General features: G+C 36.1%; 1 protein-coding gene across 1 annotated transcript; it reads right to left on the reverse strand.

Annotated features, from left to right (window-relative positions):
- Nucleotides 1-1,288: 1,288 nt before the first annotated feature.
- On the reverse strand, nt 1,289-17,039 carry TSPAN19 (tetraspanin 19). Its single transcript, XM_028105398.1, has 8 exons — nt 16,974-17,039; nt 16,818-16,890; nt 14,052-14,176; nt 10,009-10,083; nt 5,786-5,896; nt 3,707-3,850; nt 2,526-2,609; nt 1,289-1,357 (listed from the first exon to the last, which is right to left on the reverse strand). The coding sequence occupies exons 1-8, from the start codon at nt 17,037-17,039 to the stop codon at nt 1,289-1,291; spliced, it is 747 nt and encodes a 248-aa protein (XP_027961199.1).
- Between the last annotated feature and the right edge of the window lie 643 nt (nt 17,040-17,682).

The raw sequence follows: 17,682 nt of genomic DNA on the forward strand, positions 1-17,682 counted from the left end.
GGCTTTGGAGTTGCAAAGAGGGCTCAGTGACAGATAGTGACTATGCTTATCCTGGCGAGCACTGAGTAATGTACAGAAGTATTGAATCACTATATTGTACACCTGAAACTAATATAACAATGTATGTTAATTATATTGGAATTAAAATGAAAAAAATTAAAAAATTTAAAAAATGAAGTATAAAATATTCCCCAAATAATCGTTCTTAAAGAAATGAAGGTATGTGTATTTACAGGCTGCTTTAGAGAAAATGGTTATTCTATTTTCTTTTGCACCGACTTTTAAAAAGTTCATAGGTCTCTGAAATCTGCAGTGTACTGAACAGATGGATGAAAAGATATATGATTGAATTAGTAAATTACAGTGAGCCTTCTATAGCAGTGAGAGCAATACAGGATCTTCAGTTAATTTATCCTTTCTTCCTTTCCTCAAGGTCAAGGCAGTCTTTTTGCTATAAGGAACAATGATATGATTGCCTCACATTTATATAGCACTTTTTATTTGTCAAAGGATTTTTTTTTCTGTTCTCAGAAAATCATTTTTTAGGAAAATAGAACAGGTAGGTTATTTTATCTCCTTCAGAGAATTGTATATGTATGCACTGAACAAAATTTAAGGAAAAAGAGAGAAGAAAATGAGAAGCAAGTTGAGTATGGGAATTCAGTGATCATTTAAGACATTTTCATTACAGTTCAAAATTCATTGTGATTTTAATATTTTATTACTGCCACTGAAGGATACCCAAATCTCTAAAATTTTAAGTTTATTATCCACTTTTAAGCATTAATCAGAAGACAGAAATAAATGATTAATTCAGTACAGAGGTCAGTGTCATGATTTTCAATCTTTCTTTTAAATCTCCCACAAATCAGTGTTGTTTTCTTAAAATTTGCAAATGTAAGGTACATCTTATAATTGCCTACTTAATTAGTGTTTTCTGAACATCATGTAGGTATTTTTTCTACAAAAGAAACTCAAAACATGGCGATACTTCATCACATTTTGAATTCAGTATATATGATGATATCCTCTGAATTCAGAAAATAACTCAAGGTAAAGTTCTGAACTGCAGAATTTGATATTTTGAAAAACAAAATTAATAAGAATTTCATGGAGTGATTTATTATAATACTCAATAATTCTATGATACATATAACCAATGACTTGAATAAGTCCTAAATTTAACTAATGTAATTCAAAGCTTTTTTTGGTGGGGGGGAGTAAAAGAACATGATGTGATTATTTTGAGAATTAGCCGGTTTCTTCTGGGCAAATTAAAATCCAAAGATCACACCCCTGCATATATTCTGTTATTGACGTGTCTGAAGAAAGAAACAGTTAAGAAGATTTGCAAAACCTGGAAGAAAAGGGAATGATAAGAGATCAAAATGTAATCAATAAGAATGATTTGCAAATAAGAAGTGTGCAAAGTGAGTCTTCTAGAGCAACCCAGCTGTCAACAAGCTCATTTATGGAGGGACTAACTAATAGACGGTTCAATTTTAATTACATGGGCTATCATTGGGCTAGATGTCTTGAACGGCTGATCTGGTTTTTGTTTATCATCTCTCTGTGTCATCAGTCCTACAAAACTGCTTCTTTTTGTGATAGAATCATTAAAGGTGGTGTGCAACGGGCAGATGATCAAATGGACCACAGGTACCGTCTCCCATTCAGTCTTGTCTTAAATACCTCAGCATGAACACAATGGAGGATACACATTTCAAAAGAACGGTATTCATGCTTATAAGAATGTTTTAATCACCATTCTGAGACTAAAACTGTTACCAGTTGAAGAGAATTTATGGAACCTTACGTCAATGCCTTTGTGATTCAACATAAAATTAAATGCTGTATCTTGTTCTGACCAAAACATGCATTATATATTCATTTTGCAATGTTACAGTCTATACTGTAATAATGTATTCACTCTCACAGTTTCTTCAAATCCATAGCCTTCCCCTGCTTTGATCAGTCTTCACTGAGACTGGAGCATGAAGTTCTGCTTCTGAATCTCAATTCTACAGCTGTCACCCTGTAGGTCACGGAATGTGTCTGTTTTACTTCCCATTGTATCTCTAACAGCTAGCACAGTACCTGACACAGTAGATGTTCTCCCCCCTCCAAATTTACTGAATGAATGAATGAATGAATGAATGAGTATATTAGTGAACAGATTTACTAATGTCAAACATCGGTCTAGACTTCCAAAATTTGCCAACATGAAGACTGCCCAACATGGGCTCTTGCTGCTGAGATATGAAGTTTTTTTTATCTATCTCACAAAGCAATGAAATCACTACCTTCCAGGATGACCATTTATTAACTGGTCATCCCACTTGGCTGATTTAGGGATATCACCTCCAGTTAGGATCTTTATCTCTCCTGGATGCTGATAATCTCAAGATCCTGACTCCTATTGTATTAATTTGTCTGATTAGGACTCCAGTTGGTTGTTCTGCTGTTTGTAATGTATGGTTTCTGCTTAATATTTTTTGCCTTTAAACATATGAACAAAAGCTTACCTCTGAAGTTAAAAGTCCAAAGTTAATTCCAATTAATGTTAAAGCATTAGTACTATACCATGTGTTGATTTTATTTTCACAGGTCTAAGGAAAAAAAGTTATTTAGATTGAGTTGGAGATGGAAGTGGTCTTATATATAATTCTATTACAAAGAGGAAGAAACATAGAGATAGTAATTTACCAAAGTCTAAAATGTAAGTCAATGTGTAACTGGAGAATAGACTTTTTTTAGTCCAGACAACTTCATATGATAGCAGGACATCTCAGTTACTACTTTTAAGGTTGCTAAGACGTTGTCACGTAATTGAACTCAGAAAATTTTTTTAAAGATTTTATCTTTAAGTAATCTCTACACCCAATATGGGGCTCGAACATACAACCTTGAGATCAAGAGTTGCAAACTCCACTGACTGAACCAGCTAGGTGCCCTAAAATAAAAAATTTATTAAATTTAGAGAGTGATCTAATTTTCTGCAGATTACTGTAATTCAGCAAGGTATATAAGTGAAGTGTATATATATATATGAAGTATATATACTTCAACCTAAAATGATTATTTCCCAAATAGGAGAAATTTCTAAAAAATCATAAGGCTCTATTTATCTATGAATGAATTATGTAATTGAAAAATGCATCTTATAATTAGAATAACATCAGCCTATAAACTGTACATAATATTAGAAGTTCTCGGGATGAAAATCTCCTTTATCAGTATTCCATACCTGTAAGCAGCCGATGAACCCCTACTCTTGATTCTGCTACATTTACCTGAACACTGCTTTTGTCATTGCTGGGCTCCCCGCCCTTCAGTTTTTGCCAATCCTCATACCCCTTTACTTCTGGTACTGCAGCTCCCTTACCAATCCCATACACCAGAGATTTACCAAAAGTGCCTCCTCTCTCTGCAGGGATTCGGGAAGGAGGGCTAGAGAGAAAGGTTGATGGTATCCCAAGTTCTAGGAGCACTTACATGACATAATTCCAGAAAGTTTATTTAATTTATTTACTATATACCTGAAATAATAGCTATTCATTTAATTATGAGTTCAGTTTCATAAAGTAACTTAAGAAACTAATCACTGTAAATAACATTGTTTTTATATAAAATTTTGCTCAGAATTCTAAATTGACTTGAAAAAACAAAAAAGGCACTGTAAACACTTGGAGAGCCTTATCTTTACCTCCAGGTAAGTTGCATTCAGGGGCTCATCACAAAACCACTTCCTTAATGTAGAATTTGTACAAGAACATGGCACCTGTTCTGAATTTTCTTTATTTGTATTCTTTATCCAATCTGTGTAATTGTATTGGCCACAACACTGCAACTAGAAAAAAAATTCTATGAATTTTACTATAAAATATTCAAATGCAGTTAATTATGATTCCCATGCACAATAAAGTGGTTTTTGTGAAAAAAAATTCATTATTCTCCACTGGAATGTAGTGAATTACAAATATAAGCACAGTTTTGTTGGTTTAATCCATTACTTTTTTGCTACTATTGTTGATGTTAACCAGAGCTAAATACCTTTAAATATAAGTGGGCTATGTTTGGATGAAATTGTTAGATCTGAACTTAGCATAAAGGAACCCAGGATGGAAGGTATATCTGATTTACTGAAGCTACAAACTACATTTGGACCAGAACACAGAAGAGAGAATAAGCGTAGCCATATCTTCCTCCTCACTATAGCAGTTCTCTTTATATTTATCCCCAAAATGCTGCCATATGTATTTAATATACATAAAGAAATTCTGGGTTCTTTTTATTCTCTTAGGATTAATGTAAGATTTTAACTTCCAATTTTGTATTGTGTGAAAAATGGCCACAGATAACCAAAAGAGATGATAAGGCAAATAGCCATAGAAATGATAAAACATTTAAGAAATATCTCATTTACAATCCTATAAAGTTGAATTGAAAGGATGTGAAAGAATCAGCTTATATATTTGTCACCAAGAATATGAGACAAAGTTAGAGTGACTATTTCATTATTTTCTAATCTTGTTATTGAAAGTTATCACATCAGTCCTGCCTATGACACAATATGTACCAACAATCTTGGAAATGAATGACTAAAATAATGCTTTAGAGTTTGGGTACTGAAAATGAGTTTGATCGAACCTATATGTACTATCTCAACTACACTCATGACAGGAACTATAAGCTTGATTCTCATTAATAATAGTGATGTTATACATAGAACTGTTTTCCTGTTTATCAGTTTATGTCCATAGGAGGGTTTGATTCTCTGCCATCAGTCCAGTACATGTACATGTCACACATATATATCAGAGAAATAAAAAGACGAGTAAAAGCATTTATAATTATATTTCAATTCTCCTAAAATGCCTTGCTGTTAATATATACACCAAAAATAATAACTATTTTTAATTGGGGCACCTAGTATAGTAGTTAAGAGTACAACATCTAGTGCTACATTTTCTGGAATTGAATCTTGGCTCTGCCACTTAATTAGCTGTGTGTCCCTGGGTAAGGTACTATCTATAAAATGAGGATAATAGTTCTTACTTTATTGGGTTGGAAGGATTAAATGAGTTAATACATGCAAAGCATTTACAAAAAGGTCTGGTGCTATGTCATTGCTTGCTATTTTCTTTATCAAGCATTTACGATCTTCCAGCTGCTGATCTATTCCTGTAAACTATCTGGGAGACAATATCCATTCCTGTACCCTGCCTAGCTATATTTGAACTGTAAAATAATAAGCCTAATATTGTTAGCTAACAAGTATTAGTTGCTTACTATGTTCCAGATCCAAGGCTTCCTATACATTCTATATACGACTTCGTTGATCCCTGCCAATCAGAGGCAAGGATTATTCTGTCCATTTTACTAATATGGAACTTGAAATTAATAGGGTTCCTTGTCCAGGGTCAAAAAGCTATGTGGCAAACCTGACATTCTGGCTCACATGGTAACCACCACGCTTCTCTGCTGCTAGCAAGGACTGTGCTCCCATAGGAGCAGTAGGGCAGAAGACCACCAACACTTCTACAGGTGACACCGGGTTAAAATGCACATCAATCAACCAAGAATAGGAGATATAAGTTACAAAAGGAAGATAAAACTCAAGATATATAAGTGGGAATAGTGCTATGAACCCGGTTTTGGTGGGGAGAAATACAAGAACCCCTCAATCCTCTGCCCCTATCTCCTGCCCTTCCCTGTCCTCCCCGACCCTATGGTGATCATATTTGACATTTAATATTTTAGTTTTATGTTAATTTTTTCTTACTGTTTTCTGTAAAGCATTCAGAACAATCCATTTGGGTATATCTTCAGGCATGTCTTTAGATCCATACTCAGTGATGATTAAGTCAATTTTATCATGCCATACTTGGTAAACCTGTTAAAAATTGCATCAAAAGTCAAAATCTGAAATCTTATGGTATTTGTTCTTCTCTGACTTATTTCACTTAGCATGATACTCTCTTGCGCCCTCCACATCATTGCAAATGGCAAGATTTCATTCTTTTTTGTGGCTGAGCAATATTCCATTGTATATATAATACTAAAGTCTATACCTGAAACTAATATTATACTGTATATAAACTAACTGGAATTTATTTATCTATCTATCTATTTATTTATTTATTTTTAAAGATTTTATTTATTTGACACAGAGAGAGAGACAGCTAGAGAGGGAACACAAGCAGCGGGAGTGGGAGAGGGAGAAGCAGGCTTCTGGCTGAGTAGGAAGTCCAATGCGGGGCTCGATCCTGGGACTCTGGGATCATGACCCGAGCCGAAGGCAGATGTTTAACGACTGAGCCACCCAGGCACCCCTAAACTAACTGGAATTTAAATAAAAACTTGGAAAGAAGAAAGGTCAAAATCCGTGAGAAACTTTCCTTATGGTTCCTAATAAAAGAGTGTTCTAGTCAGTTTGTTCTTTTCTGCTTATTCCTAAGTGTTTTCTTTTTCTTCTTTATAACTATTTTTAGCAATCTCAGTGAGTGCTGAGGCATTTGGTTTTTTGTATTGTAATCTATAGGAGGAATATATGAGACTTATTTTATGATTAGGGAGAAAGTTTTGTGTTATTCTCCTGAATGTCTAAGGATTCTGCTTTTCTTCTTGTACCCTCAGAAAAAAATTGTAAAAAACCTTGAAATGGACCAAAAAAGATTACTGAGTATTTCAATGGTAATTAGGCTTGTTTTAGCATAACTTCAGGGTCTTCTTATTCTATGGGGGTCTGTACCTTTCTCAGTTTTTAACTTACTTTACAACTTTAGAATAAGTTGTAGGAAGCTATAGTTAGACAATTGATTCTTTGTCAGAGAAGTTACAAATGAATTTTTCCTAGTGGGGTGCAACTGGTATCTCCCCTATGAACCATGTTTTGTATATATTAAGAAATGGCCTTTAGGGGCGCCTGAGTGGCTCAGTTGGTTAAGCGGCTGCCTTCGGCTCAAGTCATGATCCCAGAGTCCTGGGATGGAGTCCTGCCTGCATTGGGCTCCTTGCTTAGCTGGGAGCCTGCGTCTCCCTCTGTCTGCCACTCCCCCTGCTATGCTCTCTCTCTCTCTGTCTCTCTCTCTCTGATAAAAGTAAATAAAATCTTAAAAAAAAAAAAAGAAATGGCCTTTATAACTGTCTTTTCTTTGTACTCTCCTTTGAACTGGTTTTCATTTCTTACCAGTTCCCACATTAATCAACATGTTAAATAAAATCATTGACCTGTTCCTACTGTATACTTATACAAGAATTATGATTTTTAATTGAAAAAAATCATCCTTTCAAAATACTATAGCAAAAAACAATCAGATTTGAAAATTTGGGGGGAAACTACTATTTCAAAATCTAGACATTGCAGAGGTAAATTTTAATAGTAACTTACTTAAATATTTAAAAGTTTATATGACTTTCATAGCTAAGGTAAAAGGTAGAAAGAATGGATAGTATTCCCATTTTATAAACAAGGAGATAAATACTCAGAGAATTTAGTTATTTGCTTTGTTTACATGAATCATGATGAGGAGCTGAGACTTCTAAATATAGTTCATTTGAATTCTAGTCTATTGATTTGTCATTATAATATGCTGCCTTTGAATAATGAAAAGGAAATTCCTGGTGGGAATTCTACAACAATTAAACCATGTGTACAAGTTAAACTCTTACACAGTTACTTATATACCTATGCTTTAATGCATTTAGGATTAGAATAACGTAAAGTGTTACTTAGATCTCTAAGTTATTTATTGAGCTTATTCTCTAAGTTAATTTTTATTTAGAATAGAAAATGTTTTTCCATTTTATATTGTTGTGGGGAAGGGGCAGACTTATGTCCTTATTTATCCTCTAAAGCATCATTTGGGAGATCCAGAGTGCATATAAATCACATCTTAGTACATAAGAGTACCGTCTATAATCTCTGTGGTTACTATATAAATAAAATTCCCTCACACATATTTATTTTGACAAACATCCATTGAAGCCCTAGAGAACCTCCAATGCTGTTGGGTGCTGTAAGTGGCATGAAAGATTAAAGGCTCCTAAGAGCTTAATCTAATACGAATGTAGAAGAAAAATCTATGTAAACAAAGCTGTTAGCTCTAGATTCAGTTAATAAGTGTTTGAGTCCAGGCTCTATCATTTGGCCATGATATATTTTAACAAGTATTTCTCCTCTCAAAGCCTGAGTTTCCTGTTCTAGAAAGTAGGACTAACAATGCAACTCTGGGGGTTGTTGTGACAAAACTATATTGTCTATAAAGTGGTTATCATAGTTTCTGGCACGTGGTAATTATTCTCAAATGGTCATTCTGATTCTTAAGTAGAGATGAGTATGTGAATAACACTTAAGTAAGTATGGACAACACTGATAAACTAAATTTATGTGCTAAGGATCCTGAAGTGTTATATTCAAGTTGTATCACCAGACCCCAAAGTCAGCTAGGATGTAGTGCTTTGCCACAAAAACAGCTTTACAGAACTCACATGCTGCACACACACACACAAGAAGAAATTTTAACACTAAATGTCAGGTCATTAACAAGAAGTCCTGGGTGGTTAGATATCCAGGATACATGCGCAGCACAGGAGAGCAAATGAAGTAGGAGGTCAGTGGTGTTATGTAGGAAAGATTTTATTGGGGTTTGGTTGTTGCTTAGGATTCTACATCTAGAGAGAATTTGAAGGCTAGGAAGCACAGGAATAAATCAGGGGCTCCTTTGGAAATTAATTAAGGAAAGGAAGAGAGCTCTTAAGTAGCTACTCCATTACAGAAACTTTTCAAGTTGTCAGTTCATGGTCACTCTCTAAGGGAGGTAGGAATGAACCATACTGTACAGATGAAGACACGGGCTCAGGGCTCTGAAGTAGCTTGTTGAGCGCTAGCCATCTGCAGATCTGTACGATTTCAAGTTCATGCTTTTTTCTTGCAGGACAATCTCCCATGACACAAAGATAGAACGCGACTGCACTGAAACAATTAATTTCTTTAAAAATTGAAAGTAATCATTGATCTCAATAGTTAAGTTTTGTTTCCAAAAGTTTTTTTCAGATAATTTATTATGTATTTTTTAACTGAATTTGATAAATATAAATCCTGTGATTAATTATATCACTCACAGTCATACCTGTGCAAAATACATGAATTATTCAGTTCATCTCATTTACTTATTAATTTTTTGTTATTTTACAGATTATTTTTATTTATTTGAGGGGGTGGGCAGGGAGGGGCAGAGGGAGAGAATCTTTATTTTTTTAAAAAGATTTTATTTATTTATTTGAGAGAGAGAGAGCATGAGAGGGGGAGGGTCAAAGGGAGAAGAAGATTCCCCGCTGAGCAGGGAGCCCAATGCAGGACTCGATCCCGGCACTCCAGGACCATGACCTGAGCCGAAGGCAGTAGCTTAACCAACTGAGCCATTCAGGGGCCCAGGAGAGAATCTTTAAATAGACTCCCACTCAGTGGGAAGCCTAATGTGAGGCTTGATCTAACAACCCATGATCATGACCTGAGCTGAAGCCAAGAGTTGGATGCTTAACCACTGAGCCACCCAGGCACCAGGCACCCTCAGTTCATCTCATTTAAATAAAATCACAAATTTCAAATTTGTACAAGTCTAAAGGTATTTCTTTCCAAAAAATAGAATATAGTCAGTCTATATAGAAAAATAGAATTGGGTCAGTCATGGTAGTCACAGTTGACTGGGGGGCCAATTTTGGATTCCCTACTCTTAGTATCATCTCCTCTTCCCCCATGTTCTTTGTTATTTACATTTACATTTTTCTCAATCTTCTGCTGAGTTGAAGACAAATTTCCCTAGCCCACCTTTCTGATCTAACACCTGGCCCTTTCCTTATAGACTTCTATAGTACTTCCAATGAATCTTCCTGCCCCCCTCCAAAGCCATTTATCTTTTGCTCTTAATATAGGCTCATAGGTCTCAATAATTTTAGATATTCAATTTTCTTTAGATTTCAAATAAAAGGATGATCTTTCCATACCTCCTTTTTTCTTATGAAGATGAATATTGAAAATACAACCTGAACACCAAAGGCCCACATTAACAGTGCTGTGTACTGAAACAAAAGAAAAACAGAGATGGTGACTATGTTTCTAATATGTATCTTAGATACTTCAGTGATGGGAAAATGCATATCATAGGAAATACACAGTCTTAAAATACACAGAGGTATTGATGGTTCCCTGCCCTCATATACATGAGTGAAGTTATTCAAACAAAAAGGCAAAGAAAAAAATTCACTGAGCATTTGGATAAGAGTTAAGAAAGAAGTGATCGTGTTCAGTGAGCACGCTATAGAACACTTGGTCTACAAAGTTGTTGATGATTTTCCTTCATTCAGATCCAAAACTGTCATAGAGAGTAACTCACTTATCTGGAACCTCCACTTAACACACCAGTCCACTAACACTAGAAAACTCACTGAACTGTGACCTACTACACAAACCCATCAGGTGCAAAGTAACAACAATAACAAACCCCCAGAAAATACAAAAGCATCTGCTATAGTAAAATTAAGTCTGTAGGTACATTTAAACTCTTGCTTTGAAAATTGAAATACTTCTATCCAAAGCCAAGTGAAATCATTTTCACACTTACGTAACTATATTTTTTAAACTTACAGCCACTGCAATTTTCTTCATCACAGGAGCACACAATAATACACATTATTTAGAATTCATAATGATTTTTAAAAATTAGCAGTCTGAATATTTTACTAAAATATAAGAATGACTTACTGTTAGTATTCTTAATTTCACATATTTTAAACATTAGTACTTTAAAACAGTTAAAATTTGTTTGATTGATATAAATTATATTTCCTATTTTCAGAGACAAACATTTCAGAGACAAAAATATGGTCTTTAGAACTGTTTAGAAGTTTAGATTTCTTTTTTTATTTTAAAGATTTTATTTATTTATTTGAGAGAGAGAGAATGAGAGATAGAGAGCATGAGAGGGAAGAAGGTCAGAGGGAGAAGCAGACTCCCTGCTGAGCAGGGAGACCGATGTGGAACGCGATCCCAGGACTCCAGGATCATGACCTGAGCCGAAGGCAGTCGCTTAACCAAATGAGCCACCCAGGTGCCCTAGAAGTTTAGATTTCTAATACTTCTATATACGTTATCTCACTTAACCTTCACTAGTAAGACATTGGTAGAGGCAGGAAAAATTGTGTAAAACAATAAAAAAATATTATTGGGTTTCTTTTTAATGGCAAGCTTGTTGTGGTCTAATGGACTTTCCCAGGTTTCTGACCTTATGAGGGTATGCAATATTACCTTTGACTAAACTAGTATTCAACCCTGTACAGAATTCTGATAATAATACAAAAGTTTCCTGTCCATAGCAATGCAAAATGATTCCTATTAATGGAAAGGCAAATGAATACAGTCTATAGAGAATATAAATCTCCACAAATCTAATTCTCCTCCAACCAGTTGTTACTTCTTACAGTTCCCTTACTGAGTATTTATTTATTTATTTATTTATTCAAAGATTTATTTATTTATTTATTTGACACACAGAGAGAGAGAGAGAGCACAAGTAGGCAGAGCGGCAGGCAGAGGGAGAGGGAAAAGCAGGCTCCCCGCTGAGCAGGGACTCAATCCCAGGACTCTGGGATCATGACCTGAGCAGAAGGCAGATGCTTAACCGACTGAGCCACCCAGGCACCCCTGATTAATTATTTAAATAAAGTTTCTGACACATGGTCATTGACACAAATGTTGAGTCATGATTTTTACCTTTGAAGATTCCCTTTTAATGTAGATGTCTATCATAATAAGAAAAATTCAGTGTATTTATGTGTTACCAGCACTTACAGAGTACTGTGAGATACTGCCCAAAAACTTTTAAAAAAGGGAAGTAAAACTGTTCCGAGGGGGCACATGGGTGGCTCCGTCAGTTAAGTGTCTGCCTTCAGCTCAGGTCATGATCTCAGAGTCCTGGGTGATGGGATTGAGCTGGCAGACACTTAACAGAGTTAAATACTAGCTTAGTCAAAAGGCTCCCTGATCAGTGGGGAGCCTGCTTCTCCCTCTCCCTCTGCCTGCCCTCATGTTCATGCTCTCTCTCTCCTTCTCTTTCTCTGTCAAAAAAAGAAAATCTTAAAAAAAAATAATAACTCCCCCCACACACACAAAACTGCCCCGAAGAGTTAGACTGTGAAACTAATATCTATTCAACTGGAGTTGGGGTATGCAAAATCACCTTTAAGCTAAAGAATAGTGCTTAGGCCTATAAAATTTGCCCATAACTTGACTGCATGAATTAATATCGTTAAAGGAAAAATGTATCCATCAGAAAAGTATTGGTAAATTCAGAGGAGAATAGGGAAAGTGGCCTGATGGCAAAAATTAGCAGTTCCCTTCCTTGGAGCATCCAGACAAGAGTGTGGTGTCTCGGTTTCAGGACCTAGTATTATGCACATTCCTTATGAAGGGGTTTGTCAGGCTTCTCGGTCACAGCCCATTAATACTTGAATCCCATAAGGCAGAAACTTAGAAGATGTCTGGTTTTCTCCCTCTAGTTTCCCCTTTCCTTACCGACCCCCCATCTTATACTAGTATCAGGCTCTGTGCCTTCTTTGCCTAAATGGAAATGTATGGTAAGGAGAAAATCACAATGTTCCTGTAAGCCATTTCTGTCCTGGTTTCCAGATCCAAAATTAGAAACCCAATGAGAAAATTATGCTCAATGTCCTGCAAGAAGAGAAAGGTGGGACTTGAGAAGAGAGAGTGAGATCTCGTTTTAGACTAGAAAGAGTCTGAGCCTGACTGTGGAGCCCTGGGCATTCCCAGAGCAACAGAATCACGCCTTGGGCTTCCCGGCATTCCCCTGGTGAGTGGTAAGACCCCAGAGGGAAAAGGAAGTATGGTTTCTAGCTTTGCCCAAAAAGCCTCTGCCAGGAGAAATATTCAAATAATAAGAGGTACCAATTATTGGATAGCAACTGATCCCTGTGTCAGGCGTCAGTCCTTTAATTGCTGTGTCAATGGGAGGGTGAATGTTTCAGGGGAAGGATACTGCGGAGAAGGAGCTGAGGTCGTGGCTATCTATCAGTCCTTCCCAAAAGGTTTCACTGATATACTGTATGATATCCTGGATGATATACCGCATAAGAGCAGCTTTGCCTTTGCCACCCTAGGCCATTCAAACAGCAGAATGAGTAGACCGGAAGGGATCATGTGAGCTGGGAAAGTGCGTTTTCATGGTGACCAGCGCAGACTGATAACCAGTGCCCAGAGTGACCACCCAGACTTTCAGTGTTACATAAAAGCTAAGTCCTTCCGCATTCTTCCTGGTAAGAGACACAATGTCTGCAGTTGAATTTCATATTTGTTGGACAAGAGAGTGCCTGTGAATTAAAACTGATTTGATTTAAAGAAAATGTTAAAAAGCTGTCTTTCATCCGAGTCTGTGGATTGTGATCCAGACCTGCCACATGTATGGTAAATGGCTCATGTTCATGTCTATAATCCTAATTATAATTTATCTTTTCACGTTACATGGCTAGGGAGACATAGTGTGCTAGTCAGATGCCAGGGTCTGGCCCTCTCAGCAGCTCTACTTCTCTTTGTTAAATAATAAATTGTGATCTCAGTTATAAGTTAGCTTCCTACATGGCATTCCCACAGGGAGAAAATGTGTTGAGAATAGGATATGTTTTCTTTTCCTTGCTAAGCCACATTGCTTGTTGACTTTAATAGTTTATTTGGATTTTTGTCCTCAGATTCTTAATTTTGGTTAATTGTAGTTTACCCTAGGAGATGGATTCCTGTTGACTCTGCTGAAAAATAATATCTAAGTGTGTATATGCAGAGATCCAGATTTAATCCATGGAAAACTCACCAAGAACATGCTACCTAGAAGTTTCTTGAGAGGGAGTGCTTCATGTACCTTATTCCCTAGGGCACACTATACTACAATGTTATGACATAATCCTTATTGCTCATTTGTGTGACACAGACACTCAAAATCAAAGATACAAATTAGTTCAGACTATTAAGATGAAATACATACCAGAAGTAGGAGCCATCTGATTTCACTGTGAATTCCCAAATAACCCAAGAGACAAAGAAGAACAATAGCAGATCCAGTTCCAATCAAAATTTGAAAAATATCTACTATCAAGTGATTATTTTCATCTGTGGAAACCACAAAATAAATTATTATTAGGTGATGTTGTATTCTGTTTAATAATATATTCAGTAACCTAAGATTTCCCTAAGCAGTGGCTGCCAAACCAGTAGGATTCTCTGTCTTTTTTAAACTTCATTCTGGCACCCTCTTACTTCGTCTTGGCAACAACTTTTCTTCCATTAATGACATGATAGAAAATTTCTTCAATTTCAAAAGATCTCTTTCTTTTACCTTATCTTCATTGTCTTTTATGAAAGGAGAATTTTTTTTTTCCCCTTGGGGTGAACTCTTCTATGTTTAATGAACATCCAAACATTTACGAATTTATTCACACAAATTTTAGGGGTATCTAACATGTGTGGGTTAAGTTTCTCTTATATGAAAGTCTGAGTTTATTGGTAATATGACCCCATTAAAACTATATTTTATTCTCTCTTCATCTAGACTGAGCTCTCTAGTAGAGACTATATATATTTATATAGTCAACAGACTAACTGTTCAATGTTTAGTGTTATGACACAGACTGTAGAACACTAAATGCCTCACAAATACTTGTCAAAAAAAAAAAAAAGGAGAAGAAATAAATTAAATATGCTGTAGGTTTTATGGGAGAACAGTGCAGGCAGTGGTGTCCTGGAAACCAGCTTGTTCTGGCTCATAAACGCCAACTGTTACATTTTCACAAAATTCGTAAGCCAACCCAATTCATGTTGGCACTGTGAAATCAGCCATTGTGTCATTACGTCTTTAAACCACAGAAATCAGTAAATACCGTAAATCAAGACTTTGTATCCCAGAGCCAGTTGTTAAACGTTTACCAGCACACCCCTGGGTACAGGAGCCCCTAAGCCCATAGGGGGAGGAGGCTGGAGAGTGTAGGTAGGCAAGATTGCTGGCGAAGGCAACACTGTGCTTGGGCTTTAATGAGGACTGAAAAGATCTCGGTTGGAATGACAGAGGCATTCTGCGACACAGACAGCAGAGTATGTGTTGGATATTCAGCTTTGCTGGCACTTAGGGTTTGAAGCAGGTGAAACTGGGCCGGTTTGCAAGGCCCAAATTATGCACACTTTGTAGGCTCTTATCCAGTCTTCCTCATTGGAGTTAAGCTCCGCGAGGACAAAATATATCTTTCTTGTACAGTACAGTTTCCTCAGCTCACGGGATTGTGACTAACATGTAGAACAGACTCTATAAATATTTGTCCTATGAATAAATAATTGCAGTGGGGAACCAGAAAAAAGCTTTTCGTGTTCTAGGGGTAGATTTTCATCTTAAATTATTTCAGTGGCATTTGGAAGATGGCTGAAAAAGGAGATCAGAACACAAGGCTGTTGGAGGTTATTACTGGGGCAGAGGGAAGGAAGATGGGGCTCCTGGGTGGCCTGGTGTTATTACAAATGGAGAGGAAGGCAGAATCATTTTTAAGAAGAGGTAAGTTCGTTGGAAGTTGCACATGAAAGAGAGAGGAGGAACCAACCAGTTTCTTGCCACAAACTGGTTATTTTCAGTTCCATGTCTTAAATTTCACTAAATGTTTAAATACATAATTTTTTTAAAAAGAAACAGAACTTAAAGGATAAGTTTCTGACTATCTGTTTAGGATATATATTTTTGCACAGGCAAGTACGTTAAGGTTAGTGAGAATTATCTTTCAATTCCACAATGGAGGGGGAGAAAAAAGAAAAGACTTTTGCTCTACCTTAACTACTACATTATTAAAGTAGATCCTGTATGGGAAGTGCTTAGCCCAATGCCTGGCACATAACCAACACTAAAGAAGTGGAAGCTACCATTGCCATTCTTCTACGGAAGGAAAGGAAAGAGGAAAGGCTGTCATAAGATCACCACACACCCGTGTACTCTCAGCAAACCACTAATGCCCTCAGACATCACAAATACTTTGCCATAAGCAAAGTATATAAACAGAAGAGAATAAAGATACCAGGCACTTAGGTGTAGCTGAAGTTTAACTAAATTATTCAATACTTTGTAGCACTTTATTACCTATTAAATCTTTTTATTTAGCTTTTGTTTTCCTACAAACATGTTTTTTCTTACTTGAAGTCCACTAAGAAATGTTTGTTCTACAGTATGCATGCTTTTTGTCATATATTTAATGGTAACAGTGCTGTCTAATAGAGTCTATTGAGTAGTGGAAAGAATCTAAATCTGCACTGCCTAGTAAGATAGCCAATACCCAATAGCCACTTACGGCTATTGAGCACTTGAAATATGGCTTCCTTCCCAACCACCAAGGATATGTATACAAAAATAACACTTAGTCTATTAAACTTCAGTCCATAGTGACCACAGCATACCACAAAATGGTAAAACGAAGGGTTTTTAAATTTAGTTAAACGCATTCAACTATTTCATTTATATTTGGATAATATATTTTATTTGTAACATGTAATGGTGAGAGTAATTGAGTTTTAAAAGAAATGATTTAACTTGAGCACTACATTGGTCTCCACTATCTTTTCATCCGGAGTGTATTAGAACAAAGCACAATCTTCCATTCTTGGACAATACTTAATGAATTTTGGAGAAATACTGCCACCTGCTGAATATATTATGTATGCAGTTATTTAGAATGGAATGCCTGGCTTCACTCAAGAGAGCAAAAGAAAAACAGATACATACCCAAAGCTGTGAAAAAAATATTTCTATCTAATAAGAGCCATGCACCAAATCCCATGAGTAAAAGTCCGAGAACCTACAGAAAAGACAGTCAGTGCTTATATTCGCTAATAAAAACGCATTACATTTTCTTTACGAGATAATTATAAAGAATCTTACCAAGAAGGCTCCATTAATGAGATTAAGAAAGTATTTAAAAATTAACATTTTGTTTTTTCTTAACATTCTTTTTCTCCCTGGATATTGGTGTTTCTGAAAAGATAACCACAACTTTTACTATAAATAGTCACCACAGTAACAACTTTAAATAATTCTGCCTACTCATGTCATTTATTTGCACATTTTTCTTCTGATACCAGTTGTCAATATAGCATTCCCCTCCACCCTCCCGAATATAAGGACATGTTGAAGATATCTTGAAATTGGGCCTGTCTTTTCCATCTGCACTAGGCAGCTGAGACCAAGAAGGCATTTGAATAACATGCCAATAGCCACCTTACTAAACTTCTTGCAGTTTTCAGAAAGTAAAATATTTACTTTGTTTCCAGTCTTAACACACCTTGTTCTCCTTGCTGGAAAGCTTTCCTTCACCTCTGCCTGTCCCTCTTGTTTCCCAGGATAATGTCGACTCCTCCTCGTTGAGTTCTCACCTTGGAAGCCTTTGCCTAACCTCAATTTGTTGCCCTTCTATTTTCTCTTTACTTGTCTTTTCTTCCCATGTAGACTCTGAGGTCTATTAGTGGAGAGAGTAGGTCTTGTGTATCATTATAATCCCAGAGTGTAGCACACAGTAGCTAATCAATAGATACTCGTTGAATTAATAAATGAGTAGATGAATCAGATTATTTAATTAGTGAGTAATTTAGTT

The sequence above is a fragment of the Eumetopias jubatus genome, unplaced genomic scaffold (assembly GCF_037043125.1).
Source record: "Eumetopias jubatus isolate StellerSeaLion01/CBP00866 unplaced genomic scaffold, mEumJub1_p1.0 scaffold_8, whole genome shotgun sequence".
Lineage (NCBI taxonomy): Eukaryota > Metazoa > Chordata > Mammalia > Carnivora > Otariidae > Eumetopias > Eumetopias jubatus.

Bases quoted from the DNA above. Each gene is read 5' to 3' on its own strand.
- TSPAN19 (XM_028105398.1), bottom strand. From the start codon at position 17,039: ATGTTAAGAAAAAACAAAATGTTAATTTTTAAATACTTTCTTAATCTC. The intron at 10,084-14,051 runs GTATGTATTTCA...CTTTTGTTTCAG, and splicing joins TCAGATGGCTCCTACTTCTG to TACACAGCACTGTTAATGTG. The intron at 1,358-2,525 runs GTAAGCTTTTGT...CTTTTCTTCCAG, and splicing joins TTGGACTTTTAACTTCAGAG to GTTTTGCAAATCTTCTTAAC.